A 23,070-nucleotide genomic window follows, 5' to 3' on the forward strand; every position below is an offset into this window, starting at 1 on the left:
GAGATTGTAAAATAATGATTTGTTTGCCTTAAAACTTCCTGAACACCAAGAGACAAGAAGACAGTGATAATGAAACAATTTTATTGAATCTTCCAGTAGAGACTTGATATTCATGGAATAAAACTGCTATCTGAGAGTACAAGTAAGCAAGAACAGCACAAAAAAGGACAGAGACAAAGAAGCCACTTATGAAAGTGCAGATATGAAGGAACAACATTATATATTTTCTTCAAAAAAATACAAAAATGTTTACATTTTAACAGTGGATGGGATTTCACTTTGAATAAAAAAACTGAAAGCAAGTTAATCAAAAAAATATCTACTTTTTACAAAACAATATCTCTAGTGCCATTTAGAATTTAGTCAACAAAAAAAGGTAACTATTTTACTCTAAAAATGCTGGAAATGCACAGGCATTACGTATATATTTTTTTCTCTTACTTTTCTAAAGGTGTTTTATGAAAACAGATTCATGGCATTTCAGGAAAAAAAAAAAAAAACAGTGAAAAGAGGACGTTCTTCCGTGCAGCACAGTGGTGCAGTGCACAACATATGGACAAAGTAAACAATGCCTGCCTCTGCTCTCGTAGACATAGACTTACAATCCTGGGGATCAAACCACACTTGCAAAAAAACAGACTGCACAGCACTTTCTTTACTAATAAGTACATTTACACACCCATTTTTTAAAATCAGTCGAACACAACTGCGATAAAATTAGCGCAACATACGCATGAGTTTGCTCATGCATCCCTACCCACTACTAACATGCCCTAACTCCCCATACGTTTATCCCATTCAAAAGTTTTGCCTATTCAAATATATGTATTTTTCATTCTACATTAGACATTTTTGTCCATTTTTGCTACATTTTTTCTTCTTTCCAGCTGTGAGAAATTTTGCATTAATAACCTCATTATCTTCTCACAGCTTCATGCCATTAAGTTCATTTAAAGCATTATATTTCTGCATGTTATCTTACTTTTTTGTCTACCAGACGTGTTCACACTATACTACTCTGTACAACACTGTACTAGTCTCTAAACTATGATGCAGATCTTAATCAATGGAATACTGATTTGTAAACTGGAAAAAGGAGAAGAAATGCAAAAGAAAAAGAAAGAAAACCAAAGCCAAAAGTTGGCTTAAAACCCAACTTCTCTCACAAACAAGACCAAAGGAGGATACTTGCCCCAAGTATGATGGCCTCATCATTTAACATGCTTGGTCACACAAAGTTGTCAAGTATCTTCCAGATTCTCACGGGCTGAGAACTGAGGACTCTTCAGCCAAATTTTATGCCCCCGAACAAACTGCCTTCAAGTAGAATACAAACCCCACCCTCCTGCCTTCTCCCACCTCTCCCTTCAATCAATCAGCTTCTGCATGGGAATCAGTTCTGTCTAGGACACGGAGGAAATGGGGTTGTGAGGAGAGCCCATCTGGGTAAGGACTTTATCCAGCCACTGCAGGGGCCCGTGAAGATGAATCTCAATCCAGCATGGGGTGCTTGTCACATCCTGTCGATGGTACTCTGCACCCCAACCCTGAAACACAAGTACAAATATGTCTATAGTTCTCCTTAAAATTGTTTGTTACATGAAGGGAAAGTTCACTCAAAAACAAAAAATTCTCATTGAATTCTGCTTTTTACGCACACACATGGTTCCAAACCGGTATGTATGTCTTTCAGTGTCTTCATGTTTTTTGTTTATACAACTGAAAAGTCAGTTGAGCCCTGACGTGTATGTGTATATGTATATATACACTCCTGGGCAAACAAATGGGCTAAGCCAGGCATGGCAAAATATTTAGTGGTCTTTTTTCAGGGTTTCTGCAGCTTTTTTAATTTAAGACATTTTTAAGACCAATTACAGAAAATTAAAAAGAATAAATTGAAGGGAACATACATCAATATGTTCTCTAAATGTAAATGTATAGAAAACACACAACGAGTTTGAGCAATGCTTCAGATCTCATTACAGATCTCCATTACATTTTAATTCATTTGACCAAAAAAAAAAAAAAAATAGCTCAAAGTTTGAATAGCTCTGTTTGAAAAATCAACTTAATTCAAATAAAAAAGTAATTTTCATGTTTTAAACATAAACTCACTCATTTGTTTTCAATTTCTCAGAAAACAAGACTTAATTTCTTCATTTTGCATCTCAAGTGAATGTATCTTGATTTAAGGATGTTTAGATATTTCTATTGTTTATTGTATCGTAAAACCCGAGGAAGATATTCCTTTTTTTTTTTTTTTTAGTTTATTCTGCTTTAATTTTTCTGGACTCTGTTTTAATGATTAAATTAAATTTTATTAACAAAAAACAAATAATAATTATATTAATTATAATCATGTGTAAGAACAACCCCCCTCCTTCACAGCTTATTTCAAAGGAACGCCTCCCAAAACTCGTGCACGAGTATTGGAACACGAGTGTTTACTATTCATTATGTCGGACTCACCGCAGGTAACTCATAATCTGCAGTTGTTACTCCTGTCTCCTGACAAAAACATTGCATGCAGCGCCTGTGGAGTGTGGAAAGTTACTGGAGCGTGCAGCCGCGCTCATCTCTCACAAGGAACGTCATGGCAGTGATTGACAAGCCAGAGGGCCAATCGTTTATGCGATGATCGCTTAACTGATTGGCTGATGTTTTTAAGGCCCTACCTCGTGCACAGATATTATATTATTATAATATTATTCCTTTCAGTGCACCTAATAAATAGTCTTTTATCAGTTAGTAAAGACAGTTTCAAGTAATATTGCAAAAATGTATAAAATCCTCTTTAGCACCTTTAATTCGATACATTTAGTTCACAGACATCCTTCTCTGATATATTCATTCTGCTGTTTGCTCTGTTGTGGGTATTTCATTGTCACAAGCACTGTTCTGTACATGCTGCGTGGAATCGGTTGTTGGTATGGGAGCATTTTAATGAGTGCGAGTACGAGTACATGAGCGCTGTATCAGGCCCGATCGGTTCATCCCTACTTCAAACAGTTCATGAGTAGTTGAAAGATGTCTCCCAGTTAGTTTGAGTATATGTGAGACCAAATATTCACTATAGGGGTCAAATATGGACACAGGCTAAAACATGAGCCTGATGGATTTGTTCTCAAGCCACTTCTTGCTTGTCTTTGCAGTATGGGCAAGAGCATTGTCTTGTTGAAAAATAACATCTGATCATTGCTCTTTAGATAACAACTTTTTTAACTGTGTGAAGCAAGCCATTCTGCAATATTCTCTGTACTCCGAAGCATTAAATGACTTTTCACAGTGAAGTTGCTCACCAGTACCAGCAGCTAAAAAGGCTTCCCACACAATGACAGCTCTACCTACAAACTTCACTGTGGTAGAGATGCATTTATTATTATATTTCTCAGCAGATTTTCAAAGACACTGCTTTGGAGCATCACCATGCAACTCGTGCTTCATTGTGATTCATCACTCCACACACAACTTCCCATATTCTGCCAAAAATTAATTCTGTCTTTCACATTTTTCTGAGACAGCAATGGCTTTTGAAGTAATGCATTTGCTTAAATTCCCTGACCAATAATTTGTGGTTAAGACTATTAAAAGCTTAGTGTTTAGTCATTTTGGGCTTGGCACATATTTTTTGCCTGTGTGTGTGTGTGCGCACACTTCTGTGAAATATTATTACATTTATACTTTCAGTTTTGTAGTTTAGCATTTTAATATATTTTATAATCATAATCATATTTTATAATATATTTTAAAATATAATTTATTCCTGTGATGGTAAAGCTTCATTTTTCAGCATCAATACTCCAGTCTTCAGTGTCACATGATCCTTCAGAAATCATTCTAATATGCTGATTTGGAGCTCAAGAAACTTTTCTTATTATATCAGTGTAAATGTATCACAACGTTTGGGGTAAGATGGATAAAAAAAATAATAATATATTTTGTTTTTTTAACAAGGACGTATTAAATCATAAGTGACAGTAAAAACATTTAAGTTAAGTTACAAAGATTTCTATTTAAAAATAAATGCTGTTCTTTTCAACTTCGTATTCATCAAAGAATCCTACAAAAAAGTATCAGTTTCCAAATATAAAAGCAGCAAAAACTGTTTTCAAAATTTATAAGAACCATTATTAATAATTGAGCACCAATGATAATAGATAATAACTGAGCACCAAATCAGCATATTATAATGATTTCTGAAGGATCATGTGACACTGAAGACTGGACTAATGGCTGCTAAAAATTCAGCTTTGCCAACACAGGAATAAATTACACTTTAAATTATATTAAAATAGAAAACCATAATTTTAAATTGTAATAATATTTCACAATATTATTGTTTTTTTTGTATTTATTATGAAATAAATGCAGCCTTAATGAGCATAAGATACAAAAAAATGTATTGTTCCTATATTTTATACTGGTATAAAATACTATCTATCTCTCTCTCTCTCTCTCTCTCTCTCTATATATATATATATGGAGAAAAACAGCTAATATGCTGAAATTCAGAAACATTCTTCAACATTTATCTTATTTTGCATTTCACAGAAGAAGGAAATGAATACCAGTTCGGAACCACATTAGGGTGAGTAAATGATGAAAGAATAGCTGGGTGAGCTATGAATTATCTGTTTATAGCTTACCTTTACAAAGCTCATGCGAATGGTGCACATTTTGGTGAGTTCATAGACGGCTTCAAAACCGTGATTGACAGACTGAGCCAAGAGCTCAGCAAACTCCTGGTTGTTGAAGATCTTTAGGCTGCAGCGACTGGGGATCTTGCATACGGTGGTGGGGTGGAAACCATGGTGGTAGTTGCAGTTGCGGCTCTGGACAAAGATACTGCTGTCGCTCAAACATTCGGCGTACACCTCTCCTCCCACATAGTACAAATGGACTCCTGATGTATGAAAAAGTGATTGTGAGTTTATATTATAATGAATACTTAGCTTATTATTGCTTGTACAGCTTATTTTTAACCACTTCTCTTTTTTCTGTGCTTCTAATATGTAAAGCTGCTTTGAAACAATTACCAATTGTAAAAAGCGCTATATAAATAAATTTGACTTGACTTGACTATTAACAGCTATTTCTGAGACAGGCCATATCATCAATATCATATTACTATCACATTAACTCCAAGTCATATTTCAGTGCTAGATAATTGTGCTAATCAATAATCATCAATTACATATGCAATAAATCCTATATTACATACTAGAATAGTTGATTTATACAGAGTCATTTTTAAGTGAAAAATCAAACCTTTTTGTCTTGTAGAAAAATAACATCTGATCATTGCTCTTTAGATAACAACTCAACAAAATCAAACCTTTTCCGATGTGGCGTCGTGTGTTCTCGATGGTCGAGTTGCGGTTGACATTCGAAAGCAGACCCAGGCAGAAGCGGTTGCGGTTGTTTGAGGGGTCGGTAAAGCCGTCCACCAGTACGCTAGTGGAGGAGGCCTGAAAGGCCTCTCCCACACGATTATTCAGCTCATAGTACACAATAGAGCACCAGTGCTTGGGTTCCTCATAGGCCACAGGCTGAACATCTGCACAAAAAGTTATGAACTCAATGAATGCAAGTGCACATGCACTTACTTATCATAGTAAACCATAGTAGTATGGTGTATAAATTTAAATATTACTAACTCTTATGCTAACTAAGGCTGTATTAATTTGATCAAAAGATAAAAACAGTAATATTGTTAATTATTATTACAATTTGAAATAAATGTTTTCTTTACATTTACATTTAATCATTTAGCAGACTTGCAAATAATAACAATAGAAGCACTCAAACCATCAATAGGGCAACAATATGTAAGTGCAATGACTAGTCCCAGTTAGTCTTGCACAGTACGTGTAGAATTTTTAGATATCTTTTTAAAATGTAATTTATTCCTGTGTTGGCAAAGCTAAATTTTAGCTGTCATTACTCCAGTCTTCAGCGATACATTTTTTTCAGGATTCTTTGATAAATAGAAAGTTCAAAATAACAGCATTTATTTAAAACAGAAATATTTTGTAACGCTGTAAATGTCTTTACTGTCACTTTTGATCAATGTTATGCATCCTGCTGAATATAAATGATAATTTTTTTTTTTTTTTCTTCTTCTCTTTTCTCATCCCAAACTTTTGAACAAAAGTTTATATTTTTAATATGAATATTTATATTTAATGATTTTTTGACACAGGCTGGCAATTTCAACAGACTGGCAACATGCTTTATAAAGCCTAATTTTTTTTTTTTTTTTTTTTTACTCTATTGACACAACCCCCAAAACATTTTGTTTTGCAATATATTAATGCACCTTTAGTGCTGGACTGTGACTTTGAAAGTGATTTAGCAATATGATTAACAGATTTAGACTTGCATCTCATCTCTTACAGCAGAGGGCATATCGATTTTACTAGGGTATTTATATGAGGTCACTGTTGCTAGGCTATTAATGGTAACACTTTAGTAACAGGCAGCAGTGATTGGTTATAACCCTGCACTATTCAAGGGCCTACAAAATACAACCAAATCAGCATAATACAAGTGGGATAGCTGTCCGTATCAAATCCCACCACAGTGCAAGTTAACTTATAGGTCCCATAAAACACCAACCATCAAAATGTCCTCTTTCTGATATCCACAGCTCATCTCTTCCTTCTGTGCTTATCCCAAAGAGAGTAAAAAGTGTTTAACTTACAGCATATTTCTTCTCAGCATCCTCTGGTCTGTGACACTGGGCCACAGGTGTGTTTTGTCTACTCTTTTCCCATTAGCCTATCACAATGGAAGTCTGCACTACAGCACCGCACAGGATGCAGCTTGAGCGCGCATCCCCAAACTGTACAGCAACTTCCACAGATATTTCAACACCTTGCACACACCCCTCACCTCCTGTGGGACTCTGGGTTTCACTGTATGCAAACTGTATATTTTTTGCTCTTTACAAATTGGTGGGTCATTGATTCTGGTTAAGTGCAGCACTGATTTCTTTAGAGAGAAATTGCCATGTGTTGAGGTAAAGTTTCCAAACTTGCATAAGAAATTAATATGGAAAAGTAAAAAATTAATTACACAGTATACCATATTAAAGGTTTTTACAGCATTTTGTAGAAAAGACTTTCAGGTTTTTGCTATAACTGACTAACTTCTAACAGTTAACTGTGCAAATTTACTTTTGATTTACTGTGTAACATTTATTTAGCTTTTTTTGTTCATAATCACACTGCAAGATAAACCAAATTTAAAGGGATAGTTCACCCAAAGAAAGTTATTCCAAACTATAGAAGTCAATAGCTTCCGTCAACTGTTTGGTTACTGACATTCTTTAATTTATCTTTTGTGTTCAACAGAAGAAAGAAATTTGTACCGGTTTGGAACAACTTTGGAACAAATTTTCATTTTTGGGTGAACTATCCCTTTAAGTGACAAAAAGTTGGATTGTCTGTGACTTTGTGTGTGTGTAAGAGAGTATGTTTGTGTGTGGACTTCCTGCACCTGCAGTGTGGGCAGGCAGCTGCTGATAGCTATAAGCAGCCCATGTCAGGCTGTAAGGAAGAGGCAATATCTTTGCTGGAATAACTGAAGCTTAGTGTGCTGTCTTATTTTATGGTTGTTTTTATGCTGCAAATGAAGTGTACCTGGTCGGTTGCTGATCTCCAATGGCAGATTGGGAGCTAGCAGGTTAGTGTCCATTGGCTGGGGACAGTCCTGTGTCATTGGCTCCTCTGGGGGCATATAAGCAGGTGGAGGTGTTTCTTTTGAAGCAACATCCAAACACAGGCAAAACAGATGTAGATAAATAACATAAATATCATCCCATAGAATCCACCTTACACTTATAACTACATACATAATACATACAATATAAACAGACATACAATTAACCATTTTCAGTTTTTCTTCTTAGAAGTTCATGGGAGAAAGTCTTATTTTTTAAAAATGCATATTTGTGACAACATCAAAAGAAAAAAATTAATATTGGGTTTCCACAATTTTCTAAATGAGGAAAAAAATTGGGATCACAGTAGTCAGAAGAGTGAAATATGTCAAATTTACTCCCTTAGAAGGAGTAGAAACCCCATCGCAGCAGTGTTGACTAGTTTTGTCCTTTTTAATATTTTAAATAATAACAAAGTATAGCGTTATAAATGTACATTAATTAAAAAAAGGAATATCTTGCTAGAATTACAATGTCAGAGTCTGTGAAAAGTCTTCTGCCATTAAAATTAATTTTCTCTTCTTATGAGGTACAATTACAAGGCAACTCAGTTAGCAAACAACGTGTCTGATGTCCCTTAAAGGTGCCCTAGAACTTTTTTTTAAAAGATGTAATATAAGTCTAAGGTGTCCCCTGAATGTGTCTGTGAAGTTTCAGCTCAAAATACCCCATAGATGCTTTTTAATTCATTTTTTTTAACTGCCTATTTTGGGGCATAATTAGAAATGAGCCGATTCAGGGTGTGTGGCCCTTTAAATCTCGTGCTCCCCCTCCCCCGGAGCTCGCGCTTGCCTTAAACAACATAAAAAAAGTTCAAATAGCTAATATAACCCTCAAAATGGGTCTTTACAAAGTATTCGTCATGCAGCATGTCTAATCGCGTAAGTACAGTGTTTATTTTGATGTTTACATTGATTCTGAATGAGTCTGATAGTGTTCCGTGGCTAACGGCTAATGCTACACTGTTGGAGAGATTTATAAAGAATGAAGTTGTGTTTATGCATTATACAGACTGCAAGTGTTTAAAAATGAAAATAGCGACGGCTCTTGTCTCCGTGAATACAGTAAGAAACGATGGTAACTTTAACCACATTTAACAGTACATTAGCAACATGCTAACGAAACATTTAGAAAGACAATTTACAAATATCACTAAAAATATCAAGTTATTATTGCTCCATCTGCCATTTTTTGCTATTATCCTTGCTTGCTTACCTAGTCTGTTGATTCACCTGTGCACATCCAGACGTTCTGCCCTTGTGTAATGCCTTTCATAATGTTTGGAACATGGGCTGGCATATGCAAATATTGGGGGCGTACACCCCGACTGTTACGTAACAGACGGTGTTATGTTGAGATTCGCCTGTTCTTCGGAGGTCTTTAAACAAATGAGATTTATATAAGAAGGAGGAAACAATGGTGTTTGAGACTCACTGTATGTCTTTTCTTTTTACTGAACTCTTGTTATTTAACTATGCCGAGGTAAATTAAATTTTTGAATCTAGGGCACCTTTAAAGAAATATCATGGTATTATTTATTTACAGTACCTTACAGTATCATTTCAATACTTTCTATATCTATATGGTAATCAAGTATCAAAATTTGCGTTCCCCTAAAAAAAACTCCCATCTCATATTGTTGAAATGTTGAAAACCCACAACTGTTTTCAACATCGATATTAATAATAAATGTTTCTTGAGCACCAAATCAGCATTTAGAATGATTTCAGCTGAAAAAAACTTTTTAAAAAACATTATAACATAAATTAGTTATTTAAAATTATAATAATATTTCACAATATTACCTTTTTACTTCATTTTTGATCAAATAAATGCAACTTTGGTGTGCATAAGACATTTCTTTAAAAACCTTACCATCCCAAAACCCTTGATCGGTAGAGTACATTTTCTACTACAGTAGAAAGCAAGACATTGAAGAACGAATAGCATAAGTGCAGCTCACCTGGCATCTGAAAAGGGCTGCCTGGGTCCGAGCTGGATGGTGAATGGGGGAAGGTGGCTGTACTGCCTGTGCCGCTGTTGGGCGAGCTGGGGTAGCTGTTGGTTGGGGAGTTCGGAGTGAAGGGTAGGGCGTTCGCTGGCTGCTGGGGAAAGGAGTCAGGGAAGGTGGCGTTCTGAGGCATTGGCGGCTCTGTCTGGTGAAGTGGGTTACGGAAGCGTGGCAGCATAGAGAGTTTCGCATTGAACTCACTGTTTCGTGGCACCAGCACAGGTGGCAGCACTAGGAATAGAGATAGAGAAATATGCCAATCATAAGCAATCAGAATGGAGAAGGTGACACGAGAATTCATCAAACTTTGATATATGAATGAGATATGAATTCATCTGCCACTAATGGCCTAATTTTCTTTTCTTTGTTTACAGACACAACATAATCACGCAAGAATGAGAATTTGAGGAATTTATTTAACAATAAATCCTCTGTAGTGCACCTATAAAGAATTGAACACGCAAAGCCACAAATAAAATTAAAATGTTAGTTCATCCAACTATGAATATTCTGTGATCATTTACTCAACCTCATGTAGTTCCAAACCTGTGTGACTTACTTTTTTTCTTTGGAACAGAAAAGAAGATATTTTGAAAAAAGTTAGTGGGGTCCAAAACTACTTTCAGTGTATGGACAAAAAGCATATACCTTCAAAATATCTTCTGAGTTTCACAGAAGTAAGAAATGAATACAGATTTGGAACAACATGATGGTGAGCAAATGATAGCAGAATATTTGCTATTTGATTATATGTTTGGGTGAACTATTCATTTAATTATTTATGATTATATTTGGTGTTTTGTTGTCCACAATTTTCTGTATTTCTGTAAAATATACAAATTACCTATCTTATCCAAGAGTCACAGTTGTCACACACCAACGTGCTCTCTAAAAATAGCAGAGCAATAAAATGTGGTAACTGGTGTTTTTAAGTGGATTTTCAACTATAAACATCTTTCCACCTATGAAGCCCACATGCCTTTTCATTTAGACAGGCTAATAGTTTTAGACTGTCAAGACGTTTCCAGTAAGACTGGGAACTTGTATTTTAGCGATATAGCAATGAGTACTGTTAAACAATGAACGTGGACAGTGTTCTGGCTTTCTGGAGAGGAGGGGAAAGACAGGTGTCCAGATATCCACAGGCCTGCACTACACAAGCGTGTGCAAGGCGGGCAACCACTCTTTCCTGCTATTGTCTGTGTGGGTGACAGGAGTTCCTGTAAAACTCTTCCTCTTTACAGCCACATGTTTGCATGTTTCAGCCGCCACACACACACACACACACACATCTACACACAAAAGTGTACACAGACCCAGAACAAAGCCCTCATTCTGCCTCCGCCTGGAATTTCCTGCTCCTGCTCTCATAATGTGCACACACACACACATACTGTGGACAGCTGTTTCTGTGTTGTCAGCTGACCCTCATCTTCTGCTTAGCCAACAAAAAGGGGGCTGTGCATTTGAAGTCCATTCTTTCACCATAAGCAGAGGTAAAGAAAATGTTCTTGTTTCCCATTAAGACACACACACACACACAGAATGTTTTCAATGCTACCAGATTCTCTCAAGCAGTATCAGGATCAAACAAATGAGAAAAGCACCTGGCAGAGGCCGGAGAGAGATATGGAAGGGGAAGGACAGAAAAAGAAAGAGATCATCTGAAGGAACCATGGGAAAGGAAAACTCAGGAACATGCATGGAAAAGGTACATATGGGCTATATAAATCCATATGGGATTCACTGACAGAGTGGTTTTACTCACTTGTTCTTCTAAAGGTAAATATTAACAACAGGAAAGAGAAAATCTGTGTGGAAATTTCCAGTGATTTGCAATAATACAAACTGCAGTTCAACAGAAAAACTGCACACCAAGATGAACTGATAATAATACTTGAAGGAATTCAAACAAAATATTCCAAAAGGACAAAATCTCTTTGCTCTCTGCTGTTCGTGATTTCTGATTAAGAAATTAAACATTTTATAGAGATTAAAATCACTAGGAGTAACTTAAATGGGAATAATATTACATATATATATTATATAATGCATTAAACTATTATATTATGCAGTTTTAAAATTCCTTGATATTTACAGGATTTCCATGACACTGGGAATCCTGTGTCTAGACTGTGAATGTGTGTCTTAGAACATATCTTAGAAAGAATCATTTTTGTACTGACTCATAATTTTTGCTTACTGAAGTCTTGCCCTTTTAAAGCACATGACTGCTTACTAGAACAAGCCGATAACATTTGAGTGAGGATTCGTGAAGGAGCATTTCTTTAGTTGATTCTACTGAATGAATATGATCCTTCTCTGAACGAGTCTGTTTTCACAAAATAGTTTTGACAAAATGGAAGAGATTTATGGATAAGAAATTAAAGGGGCCTGGTGTATAAATTTTGCGTACGCACAAAAAAGGCACTGAAATGTGCATACTCAATTTTCCACGCACATATCAGGATTTATAAAAAATAAACAGCGTAAATGTGTGCACACCATACGGGAGCTCTAGACCGTGCGTATGCACTATTTTACTGGAGTGAGCGAAATAATGAAGTAAACAGAATGTTTTCCATTTAAACATTTCAATTTCCACATTTAGATTAAATATGTCACTCTCCTTAATGGAGTTAAGCACAGAAATTACATGAAATCATTATCCAGAAGTTACAACATTTGATATTAATTTAAATAGAAATATTTTGCACTTTTCCTGTGGCATGCTGTGTTTTAATGTTTTAACCACAACGAGGACTGCTTTGGGGCATGATAATTATGCTTTAAATTGTGTTCCAAATAGCAGAACTCATGTTCTGAGAAAATATTTCTTGTGAATAATGATCAATGATGCGCATTTCGTCTAAGCATATAGCTTAGCAACATAATGGCATAACGACAGACACCGAAGGAATCGCTCTGTGATCGTCCGACAAGTACCTACAGTACTGTACAACCTCTACTGAATGGAGGTGTTGTTGGTGTCATGCACAGACAGACAGTAGCCTAAAGATAACCCATTTCATGGTGTTCCTAATATTATGAAAAATGCCATTGTATTTGAAGGAAACAGTAAGATATGTACATTTTATTTTTAAAATGTTTTGTCAGTGATGCGCTGAGTCATACAATAATTTACAATGCAAAAACAAGGCCGCTTCTCTGTTTCCATTAAAAATATATAAACATCCTAAAATATAGGCTATGTTTACAGGCAAAATTGCATAAATTTGATTTGATAGTGCATTGCAGAGCACTACAACCGAGCATTCATGGTTAAGAAGTTTAAATTTATTTTATTTTTTTTATTTTTTTTAGAAAATGGCTGATTGTTTCACTAGATAAGACCCTTGTTCCTCGGCTGGGATCGTGTAGAACCCTTTGAAGATGCACTGAAACTGCAGTTTGGACATTCAGCCCATTGGTAGCTGTTGAAGTCCACAATATGAAGAAAAATGCTGGAATGTTTTACTCAAAAACCATAATTTCTTTTCAACTGAAGAAAGAAAGACATAAACATCTTGGATGACATGGGGGTGAGTAAATTATCAGTAAATTTTAATTCTGAAGTGAACTAATCCTTTAATCACTCTTTCTAAAGTCTCTTGGATGATTTTGTGGAAACACAATTGTTAATAAAGGATAATATAAAGGATAACTATAAAGATATCGTCCACACCAATGGACTGTAACATTCTGTTTATTATAAGAGTGTGCTGAGAGTGTGTCTATTATTTTGTCATTCATAAGCTGGCAAAACAATCTGAAAATGATTCCAATGATATTGTTCCTGTAGTTATCGTTATAGTTTTGGTATGGACTTCCCTATTCTTATAGAATTCTAAGGATTATTAGAACTTTATTGTATAGATATCATCCTTGTTGTGAATAGGCCTTAAAACTTGTGTTGGATGCCTGCTTTTTATATATATTTTTACTGTTTAAAAGACTCAATGACTCAAAAAGGACTTTCCACCAACTATTGCTATAATGATGTAACCTGCAGAAAGGGTCACTGAATGAATCTGAATGATTCTTTTTGGTGAACAGATTAAAAAAAATGTCACTGGGATGAGTCCAAATCCCACCACTAGTCCAAATGTATCAATCAGCTGCTGTTATGTACTGCTCATGATCAAACCAGCCCAGATAAATTTAGTCACTCACCTGGACTGTCCACCCTCTTGTAGTGGTAGGGGTTGATGCACACATCCTTCTGCTTAGATCCAAAGGGGAACTCGCAACACTCCAGGGCCTTGAGCTCATGGTGTGACTGTAGGTCAGGCCAGCGCCACACTCGGCAGTAAATGACGTGAGGCAGACCCTTCCGGTGTGACACCTGGAGTCTCCCATCCAGTGAGCGAGGTATAGTGACACAGTTGCTTGGCTGACCAGGGCAGCTGAGTGCCCTCTCCAGCTCCTCCATAGCACCCTTCTTCTTCTTCAACTTCTTGACCAGTGCATCCACCGCCTTCTCTGCCCACTTCTCTTCTTCGTCACCTTGCTTCCAGCCCAGCAGTCGCTTGACCGCCGGGCTGGTGAAGGAGAAGAGCGAGGTGACGTTCATTGTGGCGCCACGTGCGCCCCAGCCAATGTTGTCACACTTACTCCGTAGGATTGCGCCACACAGGAACAAAGACTCTCTGCTCTACCTCCTCAAAGAGAATCAAATACTCAACCACAGCGACTCATGAACAAGGGTATCGCTGAAAGTTGTGCTGTTTCACAGTTAGGTCAGTTTGTCAAGTACACCTGTAAAGAGACAGACAATACAGTCAAACATTACTTTGGGATCCGTTCCGTTTAAGAGCTTCCAGCACTGACATTAAAGGATGACTTTGCCCAGATTTTTGCCCCGATTTGCAGTCTGAACTAGTTGACGCTAGTTGCCAGATCCAGTCTGCAGATATTGGGCATTCAAGAGTTAACAGATATACAGAAAATCACGTAAAGACAAATTATGGCCATGTCTGAAAGCTGAAAAATGCTGCGAGGTATAGGACGGCAACAAGGAACGTTCGAATCTTATGATCGTGTCACATCCTGTCTAATGATCTAATCTATTCTATTTTTGGATGCAGCATAGATGTATCCTTCGCCGGGAATGAGATCCCACTTTCCTGTGCGTTTAACTCAGTGACAGTTGAACTAAAAATAAAATGGCACCTAAAAGTAGCGCATTGTGGTCAGTTTGTGTGGGTTTTTTTTGTTTGTTTTTTTACCTTTTGATTTAATTTCTAGGAAGATATTATTGTTGTAGTAATTAAATATTCACTTAGTTATCGTGAAAGCTCTTTCTATTTTGTCGTAGATCATTTTACTGTTATGCTGCCTTAGAAACCTGTCTGAAATCAGTTTCAGAAGTTACTTTCATGCACAAACGTTGCCTGCGAAGTCACTGCCTGATAGGGCTGCGAGGCAATAAGTCAGCTATCTATGATTCCAGCCAGTCAGAGGATATCAAACATGTTTGATATTTTGAGCTGCTTTTAGAACACACATTGTTTTCATTGGTCATGCGTCTTCTAGCAATGAGGCGCATGTTTCTTTCTACATGAGTTTGTTGTGTTTGGAACAATCAGAGTCTGGCAGTCTGGTAGTGTGTGATCATCAGTCATTTAGCATATGATGCTAAGTGTTTTGCCAGTTTTTTCTCTGTAACCATTGTTGGCAAAGTTGGCAAGCATATGATGCCTAGTGTTTTAAAATCTGTTCAGATTTTAAAAGTCGTGTAGTGAATTCCAGCTACAAATCCAGAACAAATGACACAATACATCTTCTACCCCGAGAACACTGTGATGATGACATCATTCTGTTACGGCTTCTCGGAATGGCTGCCTTCGGAGTCACAGCGCAGAGCTTCCAATTACATCTGCTCTACGGTAAGTTCTCGAAATGGCTTTCGGCATATGGGAAGTGGGATGTGTTTTAAACGATACTGCCGTGACACACTGCTGAGTGATGCTGTATAGCTCTGAACAATGTCCTGACTCATATCAGTTTCCTCATATGTAAAGATGCAGCTTATTACAGGATGCTATTCAAGACACCACTGTAGGCTTTTGAACACATTCTAGGTTTTAGATAACTGTTCACATGGTCAACAGGCAACGGGAACGGGAGTCTTTCAACATTAGGAATAGAGAGGAAATGCAAGATAAGGATAAACATGTCCATTCAGATAGATCCCAAAGCAGCCATTCACTAACCAGCATTCATGGTAATGGGAAGGGAAATAAGAGTGCACAATGCAAGACTGCACACTTCTTTTGAAAGTTGCAAAACACTATTCTAGCTCTTTCTAGACAATATCTATTCCTTTTTTACCATCACCTTCCACACATATACAGTAAAAAGATTAGCTGTTTTTTTTTGTTGTTTTTTTGCCAAGGACTTGCCTGTGATTGATATGAATCCACTTTAGGTTGTATCAGAGTCTGAGTGGCAGGTAAGTGTTATCCACCGACTCTATTCTGGCCCATCAACACAAGATAAGTAAGGTGACATCAGAGAGCAGCTATTTGAACTATGCTGAGTGCTAAGAATAATGTTGTCCTCGGTGAATGTGGCTGCCCTCAGCTACTGTTTCACTTAGAAAGCTTGCCTGATGTAGGTTACAATCAAGGCAACGTATCACAACACAAATGCCTCTATAGAACTGACCAGTTTCGACAATAATATTCTAATTCAATAAATGTTTTACAGAGTTACTGAAAAAGTCTTTTTTTTTTTTTCTCAGTAAAATATTCTTAACAAAATCACAAAATGTCTTTGGCTTATAAACTAGCATGAGCTCTGCACATTGGAAGTTGGAATCATTCAATGAAAACAGGTGCTCTTTATTAAGTGGGAAGGGGAGAGTAGCTGTTATCATGGACCACAGCGACAGGGAGGCTAAAACGTTGCTCCTATATTTAGCATCATCTCACAGCCAAAAGCTCATTTAAAAGCCTGGGACCTTCTTCTGTTGTCAGGGAAGAGAAGAGCAAAGGGTAGGAAGCGCATCACCAACTAACCTGCAAGATCTTTTTTTCTGGATGGTCTTTGGGTTCTCTTTGAATAACACAAGGGATCTAATTTCTCCAGTCTTTCCCAATAGAACTTAAAACTTCTAGCAGAAGTTTTGAGAAATTCAGAGTTCTTTCCTCAGAGCTTCTTAAGACAAGTGAAGGAAGATAACAGATGGGTGCTAAAGAAGAATATGTGGGGATTTTTCCATCTGTTCTTGTGGAATAAGGACCAGGTGAGCATGCAAAGACTTCATGCCATAGAAGATCTGTCAACGAATCAAAGCGCGTGGAATCTTCTATTGCTTAATGCTTTTTTGGATTAACATGATTGATACAGATATTTTCAACAATACAATTCTCAGCTTTGGCATAATGTTCAACACTTAGCCTACAAGTAATTAACCTTAAAAGTTTTTTTTTTAGCATTAAAAAAGGAGACACAACCATTAAAAAAGTTCTATTTTGATGCAAGTGAGGCTTTACATATGGTAGAGTTAAATTTGTCTCAAAAACACTTTTTATTTAGCCCCTTGCCATATCCCACACACACTTTTGGGACCGAAAAGCATGATGAACAGGAATATGCATTAGAAATGCACCGATACTAAATTTCTCTGTCGATACCAATAGCCGATTATTCAGAATGATATCGGCTGATGCCAATAGTTTGGTTTTTCTTAAGCAAAAAAAATCTCTCCCAAATAATGTTGCAAACTATACAGGGAACCCTCTCATTTGGTACACTACAATATTAGAGGTTACAATTAACAGCGGAGGTATTATATTCTGCTGCTGTTTATTTTCAGATATAATAATTACACTCAAATAAAAACTGAAATGTATAAAACTTAGTATCACATAAGGTAGTTTTCATAAGCACTTTTTTGCACAAACATATAATTAACAGTAAATAAGCTCCTCTCTAGTGTTTTTTTTAATATCTATATATATAGATAGATAAGGAACTGTGAACATTGGAAAACATTGTAGAGGTAAAAGTGACATATTGTTCACAAGCGGTTTTATTGACGTCTTTCCGTGGTTGAAACACAAATAAAGTGATTACATGAGATATGATACATTCTGGTAAGCTGTACAATATATTTTAACATACCTTTGATGTTCATTCATGTTTTTCGAGATATAACTATTGAGGAGGAAGAAAAGACTCGCGCTGCCGACCTGAACTGAGGCATTACAGCATTCTGACACGTCACATTTAAGAGCGTCAAAACGCCATTTATTGTTTGAATTTCATGATAAAATGGACAGAATTTGAAAACTGAAACTTTAATTCTTATCAGAAGTAATAAAGCACAAATGTTTTTGCTATTATTGGATGGGAAGCGCTAAAAATAATATTTGATGTAGGAAAAAAAATGCAGACCTAGCAACCCTGGCTTGAACTACGAGTGATTCATAGGGTCAAAAAGAGCCTGCTTTAACGTCACTATTTTTAAACTGTTAATGCGTTAAAATTCAACACAAGAGTGATTTTCTTCACACACAGTATGTATGAGTTGCAGTCTGAACACGTTTTTCCGCACCCTTTTGATTGACAGGATATAATCGGCCCTCCCTGATCATCGGCAGTTTTTAAACAATCGGCCGATGGCCAATAGTGATAATAATAGCTTTTATCGGCTGATACCATTGTTAGCCGATACATCTGTGCATCTCTAATATGCATTGATGTACCATTGCAGCATGAAAGTTTATGCAAGTAAAATGAATATATTTTGAGTAACATTAAATTTGAGTAACACTGTAAACTGTTTTGAGTTGATACTGGTAATTCTCAAATTATATGTTCTTATAAGTTTCGTATTATAAAATTACACAATTCTATAAATCTATAATTTTCTTGCATTTTTCTTGCTTTTTTTCTGCAGTTAATGTAAAATTTGAAATGTCAAATAATAAAAATGGTTAAATGTCGTAATAACATGGTAATAACACTCTTACAGTCTGAAAAAATTAGAAATCATACAATATAAAACAAAGTGTAAAAGACAAAGAGTAAAATGAGAAATCTAGTGGTTGAGTGACAATGCAAAAGGACAATGCAGTATTACAAGGACACATATGACACACTAGATTCTCTCTGATGACTAAGACTTTGTTGGGATGGGAAACTCTTCAACACCTGTATGTGACTGTGTGGGACAAGTATCTCCCTGACACATCAAGAGCCTCTTTATCTTTACATATCAGACAGGCACCCCAAGCTTCTCATTGTCAAAGTCTGTAGGCCACTTCAAACTCAAACACACATGCAGCTGTTCCCTCAGGGAAGCTGTCATACATGTTGAAAGCACCCTTCCCAAACCCAAACACCACACAGATCGGGTATTCCCACAGCAGGTGCTCTTTGAACAACCGTAGACACTGTTCTCAGACCAGGCCCATTGGGTTTGGTAAGATCTTCTTGTCTGTCTGGTTAGATCCATGCTCTGATGACCAACGACAGGTCTTCGAGTTGCTAGCCAGCTGCCATGTTTAATTCAATTCCACAGTCCAAACATCTAGGCAACGGCATACAGGCTGTCGGAGTGATGGGAATTGATACATATTATTGAGGATTCATAAAATCTGACCACTAGTCTGACCACACACTTACATAAAAGGTCAATATACCATTGTATTGACTCAGACAATGTTAGTTTGGGCTGTCTGGAGCCCAGTCCAAACAACCGATGCTTAAAGCCAAGTTCACTGTGTGGGCCAACTGCCTAGTGCATGGCCATGGGATGCAAAATTTGGTGGAGACTTAATGAGCCAAAGATGAGCGTAAAGGGGTCTTGTCAGTAAACTGTGAGCTTGCTGCTAGAAAAAGTGCACAAATGGACCAAAACGGCAGTTTCGGTTTCTACATTTGCAATGCAGGGCGGCCATTAAAATGCAATCACTGCACGTTTCAGCTAGTGCACTCCAGGCCTGAGTGCATGTAAATATTAGCATTAGCTTGAGGGTTGGTGCAGCAGGCAGAGCTAATGTGGCTCCCATCACGCAACTTTGACAGCCTTGACCCCCCGCATCATATCCATGTATCATTTTGCGCTGGTTCAGTGCCGTTAATCAATTTAGGAGGCAGTAATGATGCTCTCTCGGCCCTCCCAGGGGACTATGCATTATAAAGAACTTACATTATTTATCAAGGGCTGGATCTGGGGCCCTCCATTAAGCGCCAGCTCAATTGCGATGTTCTCTAATAAAAAATAAAAAAAAACAAACAAAAAAAAAAAAAAAAAAAAACAAAAAGGTTGGACAAATGGAGAAGGAGGGATAAAGAGAAAAGCAAGAGTAAGTGAGTGAGAGAGACACTCAGACCAAGAGCAAGTGCGCTTCAAACTCCCTGTGATGCCACATTTAAATCAAACTGGCCAAAGGTTCATGCACAACAGTTAATGCTCTGCAAACTGATGGCTAATCATTTCATTTGTTTGCAGTATTTTGTGAATCACTGCAGACTTTCGCTAAGCCTTAGCAAGAAACCACCAAGATTACACAAATATGGTTAACCTGATACACTTAAGGAAAACAAATGATTGGAAAGGCATGTAGATCTTCATATTTAGATAAATAAAATACATCCCTTATGGTATGTCCATATACAGACCTGAGCACGAGATGGATACATTCACTTTATACTTTCCAAACAGAAAGCAAGGACACTGTATGGTCTGTGAACAAAATGCCTTTCAAATGTATTATATTATGTTATAAAATTGTGATGGATTCCAACTATACTGGATAGGTAGGATGATGTTTTAGTTTGTTTGTTTGTTTGTTTGTTGGCTGGATATTTGTCTCATAATAATAATAATAATAATAATAATAATAATAACAACAGCAAAAACAAATATACATATATATATATATATATATATATATATATATATATATATATATATATATATATATATATATATATATATAATGAAAACAACGTTTTGGGTCTGTGAAGATATATTATAGTATACAACTGTGATGGTGGATAAGTAGAATAATAATAATATTATTATTGTTGTCGTTTTAAATAATAAAACAACAACAACAACAATAATAATGATAATAAAAATAATAATAATAATGAAAACAACTTTTTAAACAAAACATTAATGTGACACACGGAGCTACATGTAAATGTAAAGTAAATACATAAAATTTTATGTAGAAAATTCTAAATTATTTAGAAAATTTGTGGGTCACTGTACAAACCTCAGTCATTTAAGATTTGGTTTTCAAAATTGGGTAGAGCTCTGTTACTGTTTGATCTCAAACTAATTTTTGTGGAAAAAATGTTCAACGAAAGCTAGGCCTAACACTAAGAAATTAAAGTTCAGCTTAATGTTTCATTGTCTCACCTGTTTTAATGTAATGTAGAAGTATAAAGTTTGTATAATGTACTAAGAACTTAGCAGACCCAGTTATTGTTGTTGTAATGTATTAGAATGTCATGTACAAGTATAATGTATCTGTACGTGTAATTATTTTAATGGCTTTTTGCAATGTACACATGTATCCAGCTAGCCTTAAAATGCAACACTCAATTTTATACAATGTAATAGAGGTTCATTGCTCATCACTGTCCTCCAAGTGGTCTATGTCCCAAGACAACTCACCCAAAACATTACAGTAAGTTGTAAATGCTGATATTAAACAATCACACACACTCGTTTTCTATGTCTGTCACACACACAATGTGTCAGAATAAAACAATCCAAGCAAATCATGGACAAGGACAAATTCTTGTCCTTTGAGTAATCTGATATGTCATCTTCAATGATGTCAGGAAATCTGGCTCAGGTCTCACAGTCTCTGCATGCATCATGTACGGGGGCAAATATTCACTGTAAGTGACGTGTATGATTTATTGCCATTTTTGAGCAATCAAAAAAAAAAAAAAAAAGAATAAAAAAAAATCCCCTCCAACTGCAGAAGTGGGTGGTAAAGCACGAAATGGAGTACAATGAAAGAATAATGTATAAAAAATGACAAAACGGATTTTAACACATTTGTGTGGATTCAAAAATCAAGGTCAATGATTTAATTAAAAAGTATATCAATAAATACAAACATAAAAAGGTAATATTTATATTATTAAAAAAACTGCTAATACTGGAAAACAAAACATCAACAACAGCACAAGCATCATGTGACAGTCAAACAAAAGTGTACTTTATGCATTACAAGCAGCATAACTGCGAGAACAACAGGCTGATGTGCAGACACAGCACATGAACCGTAACAAATACTGAGTGATTTACTCTCTTGAGTTGTTATGAAGAACACCAAGTTGGATGCTTCATTACTGACCTCAATGCGCGAGAAACACTCGGTAAGAAGTTAGAAATTGCGCGTTCCTCTAAGGAACATTCACAAACGTGCCGTTTGTATTTTCACAGTTTGTTGACGCGTTTAAATAGAAAAGTAAAGTTTACTGTACCTTGTGCGCCACCTCGACGCGATCCTTCACAGCATTCATACAACCAGACTCGCTGTGCTCTCGCCTGGCGTCAGTGTGTCGCGGACCGCCGCACCCTCCGCACTGAACTCGTATCACGCCGCGGGATGTAGTGAGGGGCGGTGCGCAAGTCCTAACAAGTCCTACTTTTTTACACATTCAACGTTTTCAAAGTACTGTGGAATGAATTATGTAACATTGTAACAATGTAGCCTACTCTTTCTAGGGCCCGAGGAGGCTAGTGTGCGGTCCATCATGGCACTGTCCTGGGTAGGGCCCTGGGAAAACCATGTGGTGCATTAAGCGTATCAATGTGATGCTGTTGATTCAAGCACAGCTACAACTTCTGCATGAACTGATGGAAATGATCACAGTACAGTAGAGCGAATACAGACAGTGTGACAAGTGGTAAAAAAAAAATAAAAAAATCCTCCATTATTAAAAATCAGCATTAAGATTAATCCCATGATGACACAGATGCCATTTAAATTTGCATATTTTAAAGACAACATTTACGACTTATAATCAGAAAGTGTTCCATCTGTAGGCTATTTAGTACTCTTTATGTTAGGTTAACTAAGATATAGTTTTAATTGATTTACATGTATATATATATATATATATATATATATATATATATATATATATATATATATACATTCTCTATAAGTGCCTTAATTGTCCATTAGAATTAAAAATAAATCTAAAAATATTTTTTTATTAAAAGTAATTTAGAATGTTTTTATGCTATATTTATGGGTTATTATCTAATAATTTTAGATAATACAATTATTAATTTTAGTTTTTAGTAAATAATAAAAAATGTATTAACTAATTTATTAGTTTTATTTTT

The 23,070-nt window shown here is 36.2% G+C and overlaps 1 protein-coding gene across 2 annotated transcripts; it reads right to left on the reverse strand.

The window, feature by feature from the left end:
• Nucleotides 1-67: 67 nt before the first annotated feature.
• Nucleotides 68-22,354, reverse strand: smad1 (SMAD family member 1). Of its 2 annotated transcripts, none has more exons than XM_048196653.1 (7): nt 22,200-22,354; nt 13,908-14,492; nt 9,687-9,965; nt 7,644-7,730; nt 5,336-5,557; nt 4,647-4,903; nt 68-1,547 (listed from the first exon to the last, which is right to left on the reverse strand). In XM_048196653.1, exons 2-7 carry the CDS (start codon nt 14,305-14,307, stop codon nt 1,404-1,406), a joined length of 1,389 nt encoding a protein of 462 aa, XP_048052610.1. In that variant the 5' UTR covers nt 14,308-14,492; nt 22,200-22,354; the 3' UTR covers nt 68-1,403. The 2 variants fall into 2 exon arrangements, with proteins under 2 accessions (XP_048052610.1, XP_048052609.1); XM_048196652.1 differs by having other exon boundaries at nt 7,644-7,760.
• Between the last annotated feature and the right edge of the window lie 716 nt (nt 22,355-23,070).

The sequence above is a fragment of the Megalobrama amblycephala genome, linkage group LG7, assembly GCF_018812025.1.
Source record: "Megalobrama amblycephala isolate DHTTF-2021 linkage group LG7, ASM1881202v1, whole genome shotgun sequence".
In the NCBI taxonomy this organism is placed as follows: Eukaryota; Metazoa; Chordata; class Actinopteri; order Cypriniformes; family Xenocyprididae; genus Megalobrama; species Megalobrama amblycephala.

Coding starts and splice junctions, on each gene's coding strand:
- smad1 (XM_048196652.1), bottom strand. CDS start 14,307: ATGAACGTCACCTCGCTCTTCTCCTTCACCAGCCCGGCGGTCAAGCGA. Junction 7,761..9,686: donor CAGCCCTTTTCAGATGCCAG/GTGAGCTGCACT, acceptor TTGCTTCAAAAG/AAACACCTCCACCTGCTTAT. Junction 4,904..5,335: donor ACGACGCCACATCGGAAAAG/GTTTGATTTTGT, acceptor TTCATACATCAG/GAGTCCATTTGTACTATGTG.